At 38.5% G+C, this 19,804-nt stretch overlaps 2 protein-coding genes across 9 annotated transcripts in view; one reads left to right on the top strand and one right to left on the bottom strand.

Moving 5' to 3' along the window:
- Nucleotides 1-8,050, bottom strand: part of exoc6b (exocyst complex component 6B) — a 114,894-nt gene extending 106,844 nt beyond the window's left edge. For 3 of the 8 annotated variants that reach the window (XR_010925515.1, XM_067580513.1, XM_067580517.1), the window contains exon 1: nucleotides 7,805-8,046. Coding sequence is in view for 6 of the 8 variants with exons in the window: in XM_067580513.1 (XP_067436614.1) it covers nucleotides 7,805-7,893 (89 nt within the window). In the remaining 2 variants the exon portion in view is untranslated. Of the gene's footprint in view, nucleotides 1-7,804 lie in introns of all 8 variants that reach the window. The other 5 variants (XR_010925516.1, XM_067580518.1, XM_067580515.1 and 2 more) reach the window with 5 other exon arrangements.
- A 2,275-nt stretch (nucleotides 8,051-10,325) lies between these two features.
- On the top strand, nucleotides 10,326-19,683 carry tkfc (triokinase/FMN cyclase). Its single transcript, XM_067579284.1, has 17 exons — nucleotides 10,326-10,429; nucleotides 11,852-12,041; nucleotides 12,188-12,292; nucleotides 12,448-12,635; nucleotides 13,003-13,081; nucleotides 13,179-13,268; nucleotides 14,259-14,293; nucleotides 14,409-14,493; nucleotides 14,601-14,690; nucleotides 14,845-14,961; nucleotides 15,050-15,169; nucleotides 16,241-16,378; nucleotides 16,484-16,590; nucleotides 16,678-16,784; nucleotides 18,220-18,253; nucleotides 18,404-18,496; nucleotides 19,008-19,683. Exons 1-17 carry the CDS (start codon nucleotides 10,424-10,426, stop codon nucleotides 19,164-19,166), a joined length of 1,743 nt encoding a protein of 580 aa, XP_067435385.1. The 5' UTR covers nucleotides 10,326-10,423; the 3' UTR covers nucleotides 19,167-19,683.
- Nucleotides 19,684-19,804: the final 121 nt, after the last annotated feature.

Here is a 19,804-nt window from a genome sequence, read left to right as displayed (position 1 = left end):
GGATTTGAGGGAAAGTAAAAGTTTGAAAACAAGGAATACTGACACGAAGTTCAAGAAAGCTGCTCTCAATTATGACATCATTATTAACAGCTGTGTGTACGTGTGTGTGTGTGTGTGTGTGTGTGTGTGTGTGTTCGATCCTTGGATCTGCAGGGAGGGAGTTGCTGACTGCTCGACAGCTGGCTAAATAGGATCTTAACCCACTTAAGACGTGTGTGGTGTGTGTGTGTGTGTGTGTATGAATGTGTGTCTTTGCAAGTACATGTGATGACTCAGCTGGGTGTGTGTGTGTGTGTGTGTGTGTGTTTTGTAACACAGCTCGTGGCAAGTTACTCCCTCTCTTCTCTCACTAGTTGAACCTTTCAGACACACACACAGAATTTCTCGGGTCGTGTTAAATGTCTAAAACGTGCAAATATCCCTCCTACATCTGTGCAACGTACTAATATCACAACGCTAATAAGAGACAATATAGCAAATATGTGCGAGATTACACATCATATACTCTAATTAATGTTTAATGCAATGATCTGTGTTCTACTGTTATGCTTTACATCTGACAAAAATCTCATTTTTATTACAATTTGCTCCAAATTATTAATTTTCACAACAGAATTTGACCAAAAAAACTCTCAAAACATGATGATTTAATTACTAAATCGGTGTAACGGTGGGGATTCTGGGTAAGAAACTGCATGAACACCCACTGTCTGTGAACGCCACACCAAAACTGCTCACAGCATCGACTGAGAAGGGGTCAAAGGTCATCGTGCAGGAGTCAACGGACGCCCGAAAAAGGATCAAGGAGGAAACTCACATCTGATGCTAAAGACCGGGTTTCAATGGGGACACGGGTTAAAATATCTCCCCCACAAGTCCATACTGGTCACATAAAAATGATTAAACCAGCTCCATCTGCTGAGGAAGGCCATGAGATGTGACTGAAAGCTTCAAAAACAAGTATCTTGGAGCTTAAGTTTAGATTATTGTTCAATTCGAAACAATACTTCCAGTTTAAGTAGCAGTTAGCATACAGTTAGCATAGCTCGACCAGTTAAGAGTTAACTGGTGGCAGAGCATCAATATTGTTGCTATGGTTACCTGCAGTTTAATATACCTTCAGCACTGATTCAGACCTGTGGTTAATACGTCCAGCGGGGACGTCTGAGCTGTTCTTCCATAAGTTTTTATTGGACACCCGACAGCCAATCAGAAACAAGCATGTTCCATGGCCACAGCAGAAAAACCACATTACGAGCGGACGCATAAAGCTTCCCTGTTATTAATGGCTAAATCTGACAAAAATCACCCGCTGCATGCTGTTAAATACAGGGTGGAGTTCAACACACACACACACACCAACACACACAAACACACACACACACACACACACACACACACACACACACACACACACACACACACACACACACACACACACACACACACACACACAGAGGGGTTTCTCCTCACTCGCATGACTGGAGTCGACAGATTAGATTAGCCGACGCGACGTGCGGCAGCGGACCTCGAAAACGAGCTCAGCCAAAGACAAACACAGATAAGTTAACACGAGCGACGGTGACGCGTTTCTGAAACGAGCAGAAAAACTAATCTAACAGGTTTCAAACCGTTGATACAAATCTCGGTGTTCTTGCAGGATTTGACTAAAGCAAAAAACACCAATAACGACGTGCATTTAGCTGATTTACTGTTTAGTTGATTGAGAGAAAATTAGTTGATTATGTGCAAGTTTTTATGTTTTGGCTGGTCCTGACATAAACAATATTTAATAAACTGTATTTTTTATTGTTGCAATGACAAAAAATGAACTTGAACAGATAAAAATTGCCAAAAATCTGCTGTTTCTAGTCTCTTGAATATGATTTTTTGCTTCTTTTTATTACATATCATTAAGACACTGAATCTCTCTGGGGGTTTTTTAACTGTTAGTCAGACAAAATAAGCAAAAAAACATGGTTGCAATGAGCACTCGTCCTTATTTTCTGACATTTTTATAAACTTAAAAGTTAATCTAAAAAGAACAGTAATCAGCAGATTAACCAATAATGTAAATAAATGCATCTGTAGGTGCAAACACACGACAGTTTTAGCCATGTGTCCATTCCTACTGCTGCTCTAAATGATTAATACACAGTCTATTTCTAAATTTTGAAACAATTAAAGCAAACAAACAAAGCAGAAAACACCTGAACTTGCAGTAATATAATTAAGTGTTAGTATATATAAGTCAACAGAAGGTCATGCGTTTCTGTGACAAAGGAACAAGCACAGTGAACTCTTTATCTACGTTTCCATTGCTTTGTTACACTTGTTTGCCGTTTTGCAGCTGAACCTGTCTTGACATCCGAGACCCAGACGGGCTGTTTCCTCGAGTCGGGGGACGCTGCTGAGAACTGCTGTGTCACAGGTTCATCTGTCTCTTTTGTCTTTTCTAAAAATTTCTCACACGGTTTCATTACTCTTTTATTTATAGTCGCAGCTCATCGGCGTCTCTGTCCTGAAACGACCTCTCTCTCTCTCTCTCTCTCTCTCTGTGTGTGTTCATGTGAATTATGTTGTTATTTTTGTTATTGATCGGAGCGACCGTCTCATCGACCGCAAAGAGGAAACAGGTAGAAACTCAGAGAAAGATGGATCATGTAAACAAAGAAACAGCAACACAAACTGACTGATTATTGGCTTGAAAGTTACCGATCATCTATAAAATACTTTAAATAGACTCATATATCACAAACATTTAACTGTTTTTATATGAAAAGTGTGATAATCAGTCACGTCAGCTGTGTTTACACCGACTTACTGGCTCCAAAATTAAAGCAACTGTGTCAGGTAAATGATTAATGATTTGCTAATTGTCATGATCAATGATGAAGAAACAGAAACTTTCTAAAATAAGTCTGATTTAGTAGCAAAAATTAGAGTTAATCAGAGAAATGAGCTTTTTCTTTCACATAAATAAGAATGTATAAAAAGTCAATAAGTAAAACTGCGTAAAATGCGATCACAATTACTTAAAGCACAAAGTGAAATCTTTAAATTGTTTATTTTATCTGACAAACAGTCATAAATCTAAATTCAATTTAAATATATATATATATACACACACACACAAGTATCCGAAGCTGGAACCAGGGACTGTTTTGACACTTTTGCTTGAACAATTAGTTGATTATCAAAAGCGTTGTTGATTAATCTTCATCGTCTAAAGCTTTCAGCACTAATTTAAAGCTTTATAACTCCAAACAGCTGACTCTGAAGAGTGGCGACAGTCCGAATGAGTCTGCACGAAACCGGACGGTCCGATATGAACAATAAATGACTGACGCACTGTAGCGAAGGTGCTAACCTGCCCGTTGAACCTCCGACCAGCTGCAGCACTCTGACAACACCATTAAGGAAACAAACAAGAGTCTCAAAAAGGCAAAATTATATCACCAAAGACAGAACTTGCTACTTAAATGCAAATTTAAACATCTGAATCAGTCACATAAAGCAGATTTCACTCTAAAACAAATCTGAATGCAATCATGAAATGATATATTTCTTCAGTAAGACAATGAGAAACATGCTTCTGTCAAGCTACATTGATCAACAATGTATTAACAATCTATCACATCACAGTCCTTTATGAATGGACGGCCTATGGTGCGATAGTTTGGTAAGCTAGACGAACCACACGCTATTGTTTTGGTATCATAGTTGTATAGAAAGACGAGGAAAGTGAGCGCTCATTCAAAGATTGATAATAACTCATCAGTCATAACAACCTGAAAAGAGCTGCTGTGTGTAAACAAGGTAACATGAGTAGTGTGGCGATACTTTGGTTACTTAAAATACTGTTTGGACACGCGGCGGATGAGACAAACGTGGCGTTGCTCCTTTAAATCTGACTTTAAACAGCCTGCCTTCACAAACATACATTTATCACACGAAGCAACAACCATTCAATAAAGTCTGCAGAGTGAAAGGATCTGTCAGTCTCAGACACCAGCGATTAGACTCATCCGCTGGTAAATGTTATGAGGCACTCGGAGAAACATCCAAAAGCGATCACACATTTTGTCGTTGTGACTAATATGCAAAAATATTCACGTGGTAACATTTCTTCAATAACCACAAATATCTGAATGAAAATTCACCTCTAAATGTGAACTGAGAGGCTTTACAGACAGATTCGTATCAGTTTTATTGGCTAAACATTGTGATAAACATATATAGTGTAATATAATTTAACAGTTCCATATTGAGGAACAACATAAACAGACCTGAGCTAATGTTTGTAACCTGAGGGGGAGCTGGCCACATGATTAGTCCTGATCTATCCTGAGTTATTCTGCTGTCAGGGAGGAATGCTGCAGCCAGCCTCGACCTGCTCACACACACACACACACACACACACACACACACACACACACACACACACACACACACACACACACACAACAAACCTGTTTTTTCCTGACTGTCTAGGAAGGTTTGGAGGAAGCTGATTATTAGAATCCTTATGTTTGAAAATATGGGTCGAATATACAAAACTATGCATCTAGTAGATCAAATTAATCAAATTAATGCTGCAATTTGTTGATTAATCAACTAGTTGATTGACAGAAAATTAATTGCCAAGTGTTTTGATGATGAATCAATAACTCTGAGTCATTTTTTAAGAAACTAATGCCAAATATCTCTGGTTAAATGTTGAATATTTTCTTGTTTCTTCAGTCCTTTATGACAGTAAACTGAATATCTTCGGGTTGATCAGGACAAAACAAGATATTTTAGGTTGTATGTTGGGCTTTTGGAAACAGTTTCTGACATTTTATAGATCAAACAACTTACCAATTAATAGAGAAAATAATCAACAGATTAATTGATTATGAAAATATTCATTCATTGCAGCCCAAAAATCAAATAAACAATTAAATATTTCAGGCTTTTATTAAGTAAAAATCCATAACATTTGCTAGTTACAAATGCAGAAATGCTTAGAAAATGTTGTTTTTCTTAAATCTGTATTAAGATAAAATACTTTTTGGTAACATTTTACTTTTAGCACCTTATATAGAATTTATCAGCAGATACTGAATAGTTTATAACACACTATAATGTATGTAAATGTGTGGTTTTTTATGATTATTTCATGAATTAACACAACGAATAAAATCATATTTTGCAGCCCTACATAAAAAAGACTTTCAGAGGGGGAAAAGCCATTTGATGACTTGTTACCAGCACCTGTCATTGTGACTAAAAGCCTAATAATTCAAATTTAACAGCTACTATTTAAATCAACAAGTCACTTATGTGTTTTCTTGTTTCCCATCTTTGGTTTTACACACATACAAAAGGAAAAGGCAACCAGCAGAGCAATTTCTAGCTCCAGAAACATTTTTATATCTGTAAAACATCTATTTTTTGATGTTTATGCTGATCGATTTTGGTCGATAAAGCGATAAAAGCAGCGTAAAGATACAATCCAAAAATTTAGTTGTAGAGCCAACAGTGACCCTTCTTTTTCTATAAAAATCTCCCCAGGCTAAATATAGCTAATGATGAAGCTGACAGCTCCAAACATAGACTGTGCTACTACATTTAAAATGTGTGTGTGTGTGTGTGTGTGTGTGTGTGTGTGTGTGTGTGTGTAATAGCTGAAGTGGAAATACTGAGACTCAGCCGGACAGAAACTAGAGGCTGGAAAGAGATGAAACATCACACGGCGGTGTGTGCTGACAGAAAAATAAATATTCGTGTTGTCGTCCGCTTGCCGGCCTGAGTCGCTCACCGTGGCATTGGCACTGACCGGCACACACACACACACACACACACACAAACACACTCAGAGGAGAATGTGGCAGCCGAAGGTGTCACACAAAGTTGTCAAGTCACATCACAACAGGCTCTTGAGAGGACCAGTAACCACACACACACACACACACACACACACACACACACACACTTCAGGCACAGTGACTGGCCTAAATGTCAAGCTTAAACGGGGTCTATGAAGAGGAAAAAGTCCGACACAGACGGACGAGAACGAAAAACACAACTCCACAAATACTGTAAACACCGTTGATAAGCCCTCAATAGCCCAGTTCCTCCCTACTGCATTTCCCTGTTCGTTCGCTGTTTATTTCCTCTTCGGACAATCAGTTCAAAGACCGCTGGCCAAGGACGCAGTGTCTTCAGAGAGGGCATGAAAAGACCACTTAAAAAATAAAAGATACCTTGATGTGAAACGTCACAGTCAAGTACCCAAATGTACGTAGAAATAGAAAACAGTCCTCTCTCTGTGCAAAAAAATGTATTTAAAATGAAGCTTCAGTCGTCCAAATGAGTCAAATCAAGTAGATATCTTTCAACGTTACAGTCTTTTTAGTGCCAAAGTCCCTCTTTTTGTTACTATACTTCCACCGAAGCTCAACAGGGAGACACAAAGAGGGAGTTTGGTGCTAAAAAGACTGTAAATGTAGCAGATATCCACTTAATATGACATATATAAGCTTCAAATCAACTTTTAAATAAATTTCTGCACTAAATGACTGTGGACACACTGTGGATTTTGGCCCCCTATCGCTTACGAAACCTCTTTCAGTGTTCATTTTGGCATCTGACTGCTGTTTTAAGACAGATTTGAGAAGCTGTGAACCTGTCCTTTAACTAGGATAAAAAGGAAAATCAATCAGGGTTACGTTTAAATGAAATGCAGGTAACGTATGTCAACAAAACCACAAACCAGACTTTGCCCTCTGTGTTTCTGAGAGTCTGGCACATGTATGTATAACATCGCTCTTCGTAATAAAAGCTGAACAGAAACAGGGTTGTGACCCATTTCAGATCCAAACACAGCATAAGAAGTGCTGCATCAAAAACATACCCCCCCCCCCCACCCCTATCCCTCCATCATCACCACCCCCACACTTAATGGGATGTGAAACCATGTGTATCTGGCACACAAACACCAACATAAACAGAAAAAGCCATTCAGCCTGAGAGTGCAGTTTCCACTCCATTATTGAGCAAACACTCTCTGAGCATTTTAAAAAAAAAATAAAAAAGCAAACCAGTGCCTTTTTTTTTTTTAATGTGGTTTACAATGCGATGTCATCACTAAAGCAACAGTCAGTATACTTCTCATTCATTAACCCAGACAGAGGCAGGGCTTGACACTCCTTTGATATATCTTGGCTGCTGCTGCTAACAGCCTAGCAAGCTAACTGTAAATAGCTACTAAAAAAAACTCCTCCATACAAGTTGACCGACTTTAAAAACACAAAAAAAAAGCCACCTGTCAAACAGAGACAGCGCTTAGCTACCACAAACAACCTCGACTCCCATTGTGAGCTCTGCCACCAAGTGAGCAGAATGTCAATTACTTAGCTAAGGTTGCTAACGTTAGCCGAAGTTGCTGAGTTGCCCTGTGGATAAGTTGTCAAACTTTGGCGACAAAGCTATGAGGACAATGTCGAGTCGGAACTGTTAGGCCAAACCAGACAGCCAGGAGACACCGTGTTGGGTTTAGCCACCAGTGGCCGTAGCGTGAATTAGCTGGCGTTTATGTTTGCTAAAGTTAGCCGGCTAGCTGTCCGATAATGGACGCATGGTCGTTAAAGTTTTGTGCAAGCTCCGGGAGTCTGGGAGAAGTTGCTAACTCGGCGCTAGTCGCAGCTAGCCGCGCTCCCTCGGTTGCTCTGGTTGACGCCGTTCAGCGGGGCTTCACTGTGGCTATAAAAAAAAAAAAAAAAAAAAAAAAAAAATCCCGGTTCAGCCACCAGGTACTTACCGGAGGGTCGGCCCGATACAGTTGGTGTCTGTGCTCTCGATCTCCCGCAGGATTCGCTCGTGTTCCGCGGCTGTCTCCACGCTCGCCATCCTGCATGTTGCTCTGGTCGGTTCCGAGCTGAGCTGAGCTGAGCCGAGCGGAGCTGAGCTGAGCTGAGCTGAGCTGAGCGGACTGGCTGGGCTCCGTGCGTCATGCAGGAGGAACCAGAGGGTTGGTTTGATGTGTTTATGCAGCAGCCCGAAGGAGCGGAGTTTGAAGAGGGATTTAAAGGATAGGTTCACAATTTTTCTGTCATTAAAAACAAACAGTCAGGAGTCCAGATGAACCCTGAAAGAGGGGTTTTCCTCGCTGTAATCATTCCTCCTGTTTATACTGGTTATTAAAAGATCAAATTCAAATGTGCTTTCAGTGTAAATGATGGGGGCCAAAATCCACAATGTGTCCACACAGTCACACATTTTATGATTTCACAGTTTCCCTGTTGAGCTGCGGTGGAAGTATAGTAACAAAAAGAGAGACTTTGGCACTAAAAAAGACTGTAACGTTGAAAGATATCTACTTGATTTGACTCATTTGGACGCTGAAGCTTTATATGAGCTGCAGATAAACTTTTAAATACATGTTTGCACAGATCACATCCCACATGTCCCACATCACTTACATTATAAGCATATTATGAAGGAATCTTCTAATAGTCAGTATGAAAAGGATGAATGATTAAAGCAAGAAAAACCTATTTCTATATTAATTTGGGGACCTGACTGTTGTTTTAAGGCTTGAAAAATCGTGAACCTATCCCGTAAAGGTGAAATGACATCTTACACATTCAATTCCATTAATAAGAAGTTTGTCCAGACGGTGGCACTATGAAGCAAAACCTGTTGGAGTTTGACACATTGGTGCAAACAGGAAGTTCAACGTGAAGTTCGGCTGATGTTGAATTAATGGATTTGTTTTCCTGTCATTGACATATTGACCCGGAGAGAGTGTAACACGTACCACAAATTATTATGTCATTATATTTCATGAACCCATCCTTTATTATTATGAGGCTGGATACACTTTATAAACACCTGGACAATGTTATAGGCCTTTGGTGTAATGGTAAAGTGGTGTAATGCATCTTATTTGTTTATGGGCTGTATGTGGTTATTTCCTTTATTTACATTTTATCTGCTTTCTATGAACTTATTCCTTTTATTTTGCACTTGCACTTTCATCTGTTTTATGAATGGACTCAGTGCTGCTTGATAAATGTGCTCTAATGTTCCTGTTTCTTGTTTGTCATACAGAGGGCCTACATGGGTTTCTGATTTTTTTGTAATTAATTAATTAATTTTATTATTTATTTATTTGTATTGTGTAAATCATTTTTAATCTGGAAATCTGGCACTTGAAAAGTGCTATATAAATTAAATAATTATTATTATTATGATTATTATTATGTTCAGTGGAGACTGTAGTAGATGCCACAAATGTCTGTAGCTATTTGACGAGTGACAAATATATTACAGTATTATGAATATAAATCAATTTAAAATATATAAAATTAGGTGATATATTTTTTAATTGATATTTTGCACACACCCCCACATATTTTCATTATTTATTTACTCAAAATACAGTAAGTTTGTATTAAAAGTTAATGTGTTATATATATAATATTATAGTATATACATAAAGTATATATAAGTATATATATATATATATATCTACATTATAGAAGTACTATAACTATAACTATATACTGTATATAGTTGAGACTGTGATAGACATGCCACAAATGTCTGTAATAGACTATTTGATGAGTTAAAATGAATATATTACCATGATTATAAAGCTCTAAAGGTTTTGTTTCAAGTGAATTCATTTTATAATTAATTTTTTTTCAACCCACCCCCCAAATATTTCCTCACCTACTCAAAGCAAGTTTGCAGGTAAACTGAGTGAATTCTGCATATTCCAGCCTGTTAAATACAACAAACTCATTGCATTAGATCTCATTAAAATATTGTCTTTAAAATGGCAAAAAAAAACATCTTGCATTAATTTTGGATTACTGGGTTTTATTTCTTAATTCTGTATTAAGATAAAATAAGTTATTTCTGAAAGCACATAGTTTCCTGAAACTGGGTTTAAATTGCCATAAAAGCTCATAATTAATAAACATCCTGAAGAGAGGGGGATGTGTGTGAATTAGATTCCACTGCAAATGTTGTTGAAATCCAGACCAGTCAATAAATTAACCGGAAATAAAAAAAAAGTAGGAGTGACTGGTATCTCACTCCACCTCCACCTCTTGTGAAATAAGTCAATACTTCCTCTCGTAGTTTCAAAATAAAACAATACTATAATAATGGACGTTGCTTTTAGCAAATAATAAAATGTCAAGTCTTATTTTGCTGCATATTTTACATAATGAAACCGTATTTTATTTATATATTTTAGGACGGTCACTGTAGTTGTGCAAACAAACTTTAAAGGAGATGAATCATGCACTTTTATTTTCTAGACAACATGGTATTACATCCGGTGTCATTCTGACTTAATCTGTCTGACTTCACTCTGCTGGTTCGTGCTGCTGTCAGAAGAGGAAAAGTAGAAGCAACAAAAATCCAAATGGAGGTAAACAATCATTTAATAAATTAGATTATGGACCGTAATTGGAGACATGCAGTAAACAGAGAGTCTGTCTCACTGTACATTTGTGCTGACATGAAGAATGACAGGAGGATTTTCAGCATGATTGAGTTAGCTTTGTTTTGCACACCTGTCAGTCAAAAGAGATCAGAGTCCATGCGGTGATTAGAGAGCTGCAGGGAAAGTTGTAAATCCCACTTTTATACCGTTTTGTTGTTGCAGATGAAAGAAAATTTTACTGTGCAGTTTGTGTAAACTTGGAATTAACTGTGTGCGTGTTGTGGTGGAGGAAGTACTCAGATCTTTTACTTAAGTAAAAGTACCAATACGGCAATGTAAAATACTCTATTACAAGTAAAAGTCATGCATGAACTGAATACTTACTATTAAAAAGTAAGTAAAAGTACATAAGTATTATGAGCTTGATGTAGTTAAAGTATTGCAGTAAAAGTACATAAGTATTATGAGCTTGATGTAGTCAAAGTATTGCAGTAAAAGTACATAAGTATTATGAGCTTGATGTAGTTAAAGTATTGTAGTAAAAGTAGTGGTTTGGTCCCTCTGACTGATATATTATTATATATGACATCATTAGATTATTAATAGTGAAGCATCAGTGTTAGAGCAGCATGTTACTGTTGTAGCTGCTGGAGGTGGAGCTAGTTTCAACTACTTTATATACAGTTAGCTAGTTTAGTCCAGTGGTTCCCAACATAGGGGTCGGGCGCCTCCAAAGGGTCAGCGGATAAATCTGAGGGGTCGTGAGATGATTAATGGGAGAGGAAAGAAGAAAAAACAAAGTTTCGATATACAAATCTTTGATTTTTGGTGAAATATTGGATCATTTGAACATTTATTGAAATGAAAGCATGTGAGAAGTTTAGAGGGAAAAATCACTATTTGCTGCAGCTGTTAACAACTCATAGACATCTGAAATGTGACCCCGACTACACACTGCTTTTTTTCAAAAGCCAAAAAGGTTGGAAACCACTGGTTTCATCTTTAACAATGTGTTGTATCTTAAAAGCTTGTTATATTATCCATTGTGTCAAATCTTCATCTGAAAAGTAACTAAAGCTGTCAAATAAATGTAGTGGAGTAGAAGTATAAAGTAGCATCACATGTAAATACTCAAGTAAAGTAAAAGTACCTCAAAATTGTACTAAAGTAGAGTACTTGAGTAAATGTATTTAGTTATTTTCCACCACACACAAAAGTACTTATTATGCAAAGTCAGTATTACTATTATTATTATGAATGCATTAATATGTAAGCAGTATTCATGTTGGTCCAGGACAGGCTACTTGGTATATTTTTTGCCAGTTTAAAGTATTACAATACATCATACATCATATTTTTGGAGCTTATTCATATTTTGTTGATAAGTTCTTTATTTCTGTCTCTCAGCCCCAAAAGAAGTTGATAAACTCAGTGGACGGCTGTGTGGATGAAGCACTCTGCGGCCTCGCCAGGGCCAGCGGGGGCCTGTCTCTGCTGAAGGGCCACAGGGTTGTGCTTCGGTCCGACCTGGACAACCTGAAGGGCAAAGTGGCCCTGCTGTCAGGAGGAGGGTCGGGACACGAGCCTGCACACGGGGGTAAGACTCCATTCATGCATGTAGGCTACACACACGTACAGAGAGTTTTACTGTGTCATCACGTTGATATTTTAAAATTGATCAAAATAAGCTTTTATTTCTCACACTCTCCCCTCCTCCATCCTCCTCTTTCTCTCTGTCTCCAGGTTATATCGGTGCAGGTATGTTGTCCGCAGCAGTAGCAGGTGGAGTATTTGCGTCGCCACCTCCTGCCAGCATCCTGGCTGCCATTCTCTGCTTGCATAAAGCAGGTACGCTGCTGTTTTGTCTTTCCACGTTTTTAATTTTTACTTCCTTATTTATACTCATTGTGTTAAAGTGGCATAAGTGCAGGAATTTTCAAACACTATAATTAATAATTAAATGAATAAATGATGAAAGAATAACAATCCTCATCCCTTCCCAGGAGCCTCCGGGGTCCTTCTCATTGTGAAGAACTACACCGGCGACCGCCTCAACTTTGGATTGGCCGCAGAACAAGCCCGTAACCACGGCGTCTCCGTTGACATGGTGATAGTTGCCGACGACTGCGCCTTCGACCGCCCCAGTAAGGCCGGGAGGAGAGGCTTGTGCGGCACCATCTTCATACACAAGGTGAACAACAGCAATATCAGGTGTGGAAGTTCATGCTTGAGCTTGGAAATAGTAGTTTGACATTAATAAATCTTAACTCAAGGTCCACTTACTTGCTTTTTAACTTCAGGCTTTTCCTTATCCCTAATCCAGATAGCTAGAGGGTTAGCTAGAAGGTTGAAAATTGGTGAAATGGTCCTTTTAAAGAAGTCCAGTATGTCTGTATGAACCAGATTATACTGCAATGGGAGAAGAAGATGGGATTCTGCCTCCATGTGTCTGATCTGTTGTTTTTATAATTATTAAGTGATCATATATTGTTAAAAAATAAACATTTTTGCAGCTTACAATAACCTGCCTTTAAAAATCTGGTCACACTTTCTCTCAGCTGGCAGGTGCCTTAGCAGAAGAAGGCTGCTCATTGGACAAGATCTTTTCCAAGGTGACGGAGGTCTTGAAGGGGATTGGTGAGTCTTCTTCACCTGTTTATTCACGTACTGCTCCATGGCTACTGGGATCATTCTCATAATCATACATTTTTTTGTTGTTGTTTTTGTATTGCAGGTACACTTGGCGTGAGTCTGTCTCCGTGCAGCGTTCCAGGCTGCCTGCCTTCTTTTGACCTGCCGCCAGGAGACATGGAGCTGGGACTGGGTGAGGGACGATGAGAGGAGGAGAGGAGGATGGAGAGAGGAGGAGGGAGAGGTAGACCGGAAGGACAGACCAGTATAAGATTTTAGGTCTATCTATTCTGAACCAAATATAAATTCCTGTGCAGATATATATGCCAGAATAATAAAAATATGCTTTTTATAATGTTTTATTATTAATTTACATATAATTAGGTTTAAATTCAGACATGTAGACCTATTTATTTACCACAGGCTTTGTTGTTCAACTGTAGGTTTAATATGTTAGCTCATGCTAGCTAACTGGCAGTGTAGCTAGCATGAGAGCAGCTTTGACAAGACTGTTACTGAAACTCTTACGTCTATTTATTTACATTTTTGGGAACTAAAAGAACCTTTTTAAAGAGTCAGTTCCACCAAATTTAAAATATATTTGTACTTTTCCCCAGTGGTATCTAACCATGGATATTTACTGTATCTGTCTCCACCTCAATACAATGGAGGTGAATGGAGTTTCATTTGACATTTGAAAAAGTCAACATTACCTTTCTTTTTAGAAAAAAAACACGTCAGTGTAGATAACAATGTCCCTATTATGTTTTTGACTGTGAGGTGAGAAACTATCTGCAGTCGCCTCTAGTTTGTTTTTTGTTATTTTATTTGACTCTTTAATATATTAAACCAATTGATTGAGTTTTCCTAATGACATATTAGCAGTGATACTACAGTGTTTGTAGTAAAAAGGCATTTTCCACCTATAGTACATGGGGTGTTTTACCCTTTTCTGGAAGCAGAGTTATTGGTTTATCACAACTTTTGCACAACTGGGTATGACAAGTAACAAGATTTTCCTCCATGTTTGTTTGACTTTGTGGCTCCAGTGAGACCAAACTGGTATTCTGCTGTAAGAAAGGTATAGAGAGAACTTATAAAACCACATCTAAGAAGGATGAAGGACTGAGAGGATGAGGGAGAGAGTTGTAGGATGTTTACAGGTGTTTTCAATCCATTGCAGGAATCCACGGTGAACCTGGAATCAAAAGGTCAAAGGTGAGTCAGACTCAGATTGAGCAGGTAACAGCCCAAATCTACTATCTATGTGACTCCATTTACCCTTTTTCACTTCTTCTTTTTGTTAGTATTATTAACTTATCTTCTCAATCAGGTGGCGTCTGCAGATGAGGTGGTGAAGACCATGATAGACCACATGACCAATCCTGACAGCCAATCACATCTGCCCCTGAAGTCTGGTACGTTGAGTATAATCTATTATATCTTTTAATTATATTGACTTTAAGTGTATGTAGCCACAATTTATTTAAACTCAGTGTGTGTGTGTCCTTCATCCTTGATACAGGAGACAGTGTGGTTGTGTGTGTGAACAACCTGGGAGCGCTGTCATGTCTGGAGATGGCGGTGGTTACAAGAGCTGCCATCATCTGTCTGGGTAACTACAGCGTGTGTGTGTTTGTATGGATACATTCGCTTATCTGTGTTCATGTGTTAACACGCATTCAAAGTTTGGACCTTTTGACCTCCATTCAATGGTCAACATCTCTGAGGAAGTTGTGGAATGTGATTGGCGGTCTCTACGGTTACAGAGAGTCGTGGGATGGTGGTTGCCAGGGTGATGTCCGGGTCGTTCATGACATCACTGGAGATGGCGGGAGTGTCGCTGACGATGATGAAGGCCAATCAGGAAATACTGAAACTGTTTGGTAAGACTGCACACACACACACACACAAACACACACACACACACACACACACACACACACACTCTTAAACTTCTCCTATCTCATCCAGATGCTAAGACCGGCGCCTCCGCTTGGCCAAACCTCAGCAGTGTTTGCGTGAGCGGACGCAGCTACATCACAGATGCTCCAGCCATGACCACGCGGCCTCAGGACGCCACTCACCCTGAAGGTCAGTTTCCTAGGGTACATACTGTGTATATATGTCGTGTATTATGTGGTGAACTTCGGTTTATAGCTCACCGCCATCTTGTCAGTTACTGGAGCCTTAAAATTCAAAAAGCAGCTGGTAGCCTAGTCTGTAAGCCTCAATATCTTAATAACTCAATAATGTTTAATACCAACAGAGGCATTAAAATGTAAAATTTGCAATTTAGACTTTTTTTAAAAAAATCTGTATTTCTAGAGAGAAGTTTATTCATTTCGATTTCAGGATATCTGCAGGTCTTAAAAAGCCTTACATTTTTACTTTCCTAAAAAAAAGCCTTAGAATATATTAAAAAGCCTTTAAAATAAATATTTTTCTCTTGCCTGCCATAGATAGTAATGTAAGTTATTTGACTGTTAATTTGACTGCAGGCTGTCAGTAGATGTCATACATCTATAAGCTAAAAGGGTGTTTGCATATTTTCTGTCAACATCCTCAGACCTGTTGCAAATATTGTCACTATTGCTCACTACAGTAGTCAAAGCTCATCAAGTCATAATAGGCAAGAGTCAATTTTAGCCAAAATCCATCCATTTCTGCTGCTTATCCAGGTCTAGGTTGCAATAATTTAATTTATTGTATCGTTGGGAATCATTGTTATATACTGCTTGGAAGTACTTGAAAAGAATGTGATATAATGAATAATTCTTGACCATATCGTGTTTTTGCATCATAGTTTCATACTTTGTCCGGTGTGATTGTGAAACAGGTGTTAAATTGGTTTTAAATAGGTATTAAAAAGTCTTAAATTTGACTTGGTGAGCCCTGCAGAAACCCTCTATTTAATTCAATACTGCCATCTTCTGGCCAGTAGAGGAAGTGCAATTTAATTTATCATAGTCCAGTGCTTGTTGCCCTTGTTATTCCCTTGTCCTCCTTGATCGCGTCACTCATTTACTGGAGGATATCATGTATTATAATGGCACATCATGTCCTCAACTTCCCATGTTCGAAACCTTGTCCACTGGGACACCTTCTCATACATTTATGTCTCATAAGAAAAAACCTATAGTATGTGTGTTTTTTTTCTGCTAGGACCACTGAGTCCTGTGATGCGTAAGGCATTAGAGAGGGTTTGTTCAACACTGTTGGAAAAGCAGGAGGAACTGAACTCCCTGGACCGTGCTTCCGGGGACGGAGACTGTGGGAACACACACGCACAAGCTGCTAGAGGTAAGAAACTGTGTGTGGTGCCAAAAAATACATAAAATATAAAGACAACATGCAAAAACAATGAACAGGCATATTTAAAAAAAATCTTCTAACATACTCACTCAGCCATTCAGGAGTGGCTACAGCATCATGTGGTCCCTGGTTGCCCCGGGAAACTGTTATCAGTCCTTGCTGGATTGGTGGAGGAGAAGATGGGCGGGTCTTCAGGAGCAGTAAGTTTTCCTCTTAATTTGATAAGTAAGATTACACACTGATTGACAGCTCACACACACACACTTATTTTCATGTGTCTCTCTCAGTTGTACAGTCTGTTCCTGACTGCCGCGGCTGGTCATGTGACCGAGGGGCGAAGTGACGCTTTAGCCTGGGCCAGCGCAATGCATGCTGGGACACAAGCCATGAGAAGGTACTGGATAGTATTGTAACGACTGTGTGCATTTTGATTCATCCATTTGAGCGTGTTGTTGTGGGAAATCCTGCTAGAGGGTCAATAAATCTTCAGGTCACCCACAACTTAAACTCAAAACTTATAAGAGAAAGACTCAAAGAAATACACTGGAAGTTGGTAGAGTTCAATGTGAATAGGTTTACTCTGCATAAAGAGCAATACAAAGCAAACCAAGGCCTTGATCCCAGGATAAAGAACCTAATGAAAAATCATAAAACATTAAATTATATACCTCTCATAACCCCTCCTAATGTGGCGCTTATTTGCTGAACCCCACCTTGCTTGATCTTAAGACTTTGGTAATAATCCAGACATGACTCATCTCAGAAAACAATGCTGTCTCAGACTTCTCTAACATGTATCAATTGTACTTGGTATCTTCCACACATGGCCCAGCGGCCTTCGCTCATCACACACAGAAAATTAAAATGTGACCTCACTGATCCTCCCCTTCCAAGTTCCCATGGGAACTATCTCTTATTGACATAAATGTTATCTTTGTACAATTACCGGCCTATTCATGGAAAGGCAGTTTTCCACTACAGTGTTGTTTTTTTTGAGAGAGAGTGAAAATGTGTCTTTTTGTTTTCCTTTTCTGCGTCTTTTGATCATATCACATGAGCTTCATCAGCAGATGGAGATTGCCAGTTTGTCATGGAGTTATAGATCTTTAAATTTCCACTTTTTCTGAATACTTTAAGGACTTCTTATCTATGTTTGCTTAAAAACTGATGATCAAAGTTCATTCTTGACCTTTTAGAAACAGCAGCTCACAAAACAATCTCACCATAAGGCCCATTTAGTAGTTGTTCCAGAGCTTTCGATCATATCACATGAAAAAATCAGAAAAGGAAATATGTAAAAGCTGAATTGAAAAACATCCCTGTGTGGAGCAAACAGATATGATCCCAGAAGATTTCCAGACATTCCAACAGAAACTTAAGTGTCACCGTTATATTTTAATAGAAGCATCTACACAGTATATTACATTTTTTTTGCTGAATATAATGTTAAAAGTTTGCCAGAATCAAATTTAGTGCTGAAACAATGAGTCGATTCTTGCATATGTGGATTTGGCAGAATATTAATTGATGAAACTTTCTCAAATGTGAAGTTTGAGGCTTTTCTCTGTTTCTAATCGTTGTATTTTGTACATTATTTGGAGACTAAAGACTCACTTTGGGCTCTAGGAAGTAGTGATGTGCGTTTTGTCATGAATCATTCTAATTTTGTTGGACATACAGTAATAAATAATCAATGATAAGTAATTGGAGCCTCACTCAGACTTACACGATGCCCTGACGAGTCTTAAACTGCTTCGATCGTGTGTCAGAAAAGGTTAAGAAACACTTCACATGAATCTAAATAATCTGTAATGTCAACTGTCTTCCAGATACGGAGGTGCCGACCCTGGAGACAGAACAATGGTGAGTTGTTATCTCATTTTTGCTATTTTCCATGCATTTTTGCCTACTGTTAAAAGTTTATCCTGCTTGATATATTCATTTGCCCGGTTCTCAGATCCTCAGTTAGTACTTTGTCTCTTTTTATATCTCTGTTTCTGTTTCATTCTCCAGTTGGATGCTTTGTGTCCTGCGGTGGATGAGCTGATGAAACTGATCACAGCACCACTCAGCGGACAGATGGCTGTTCTACGGACGGCTGTGCAGGTGAAGATAATGTTCAACAAGTAGCGCAGCTTTTATTTAAGCTGTAAAGCTGCTGACAGCACCATCCAGTACTGCAGACTTTTGAAGTAATAAGACTCAGATCTGCTCCAGAAAACAGCCGAATAACCTTGTATATATGCAGTATGTTTGTACACAGACATGGATGCCTTCTTAACAATGTCTTTATTTCATTACTTTAACAAGTGTAAGCCTCAAAAAAATGACTTTTTCCATTAACATTAGCTAACACCCACTTGGGATGAAATGACTGTTGCTGCAGGAAGAGGAAAAGCAGTATTTAATCTTTTACCAGAAAGATTTTTAGATTAGTTTCTGGATTCTGCATATATTTTCTCTCCAATTTCATAATTTTCCACATGTTTGTCATCTCTGTTGGAAAGTTGTGCCCTTATTTGTTCGTATTTATTATTAAACTTGTGTGCTATTCTTGAATTATCTTGTCTTTTGCTTTCTTTTTCCATCTGTCATCTTTTTCTTTCCGTTCCCTTAGAAAGCAGCTGTGGGGGCAGAGTCGACCCGTGACCTCACAGCGAGGGCGGGACGAGCCAGCTACATCGCGGCTGAGAGGGTCACCCTGCCTGACCCTGGAGCCGTGGCTGTCGCCGCCATTTTCAGAGCCGTGCTGGAGGCGCTGGAGGCGCAGGAGTAATTCGGAATTCAGCAACCAGGATCTGAGCAGATTATATTGCAGACCACCACACTAACATTGCCTGAACTTTATTATCACAAAATAACTTATTGTGATTAAATGTTCACTGTGTCCTGGTACCTTTAAGATTTGACTAACAAGCTCAGAAATACTGTGAACCAGTTTTATCTTAATTGCTGCTTTCATACTAGTGATAATTAATTTTGAACAGCCGGAGAGTTTTGTATAAGCAGTTGAATCATGAATTGAACATTCCCCGGTACTAATAATTAAATACAAATAGAGTTATATTATATTATGGTGTTTGTATAGAAGATTTTCATAGTTAATAATCTTCTGCACAAGACAACTAGACTTCACCTACAGTGTTGACTGTATTTTAAACATTTCTAATTAAAGAAGGAAATGTTTTACACAAAAATAGTGTAGAATAAGTCATATTGTGCATGGATTAAAAGCACTTTAATAGTGAAACAGTGTTAATTCTGTCAAATAAAATACAATTTTCACACGTGTATATGTGTGTGCGGTTGGTGTGCTGTGATCGAAATTAGACATTTTACATGTGCTTTTTTCTTTGTGGTTATAATGAAAATATCTGTAGATATGAATCTTTTTCTTCTTTCAGCTCTTCTTCT

The sequence above is a fragment of the Thunnus thynnus genome, chromosome 22, assembly GCF_963924715.1.
Source record: "Thunnus thynnus chromosome 22, fThuThy2.1, whole genome shotgun sequence".
Taxonomy (NCBI): domain Eukaryota; kingdom Metazoa; phylum Chordata; class Actinopteri; order Scombriformes; family Scombridae; genus Thunnus; species Thunnus thynnus.
The sequence above is the reverse complement of the archived record's forward strand: the minus strand, read 5'-3'. Positions and strand labels throughout refer to the sequence as shown.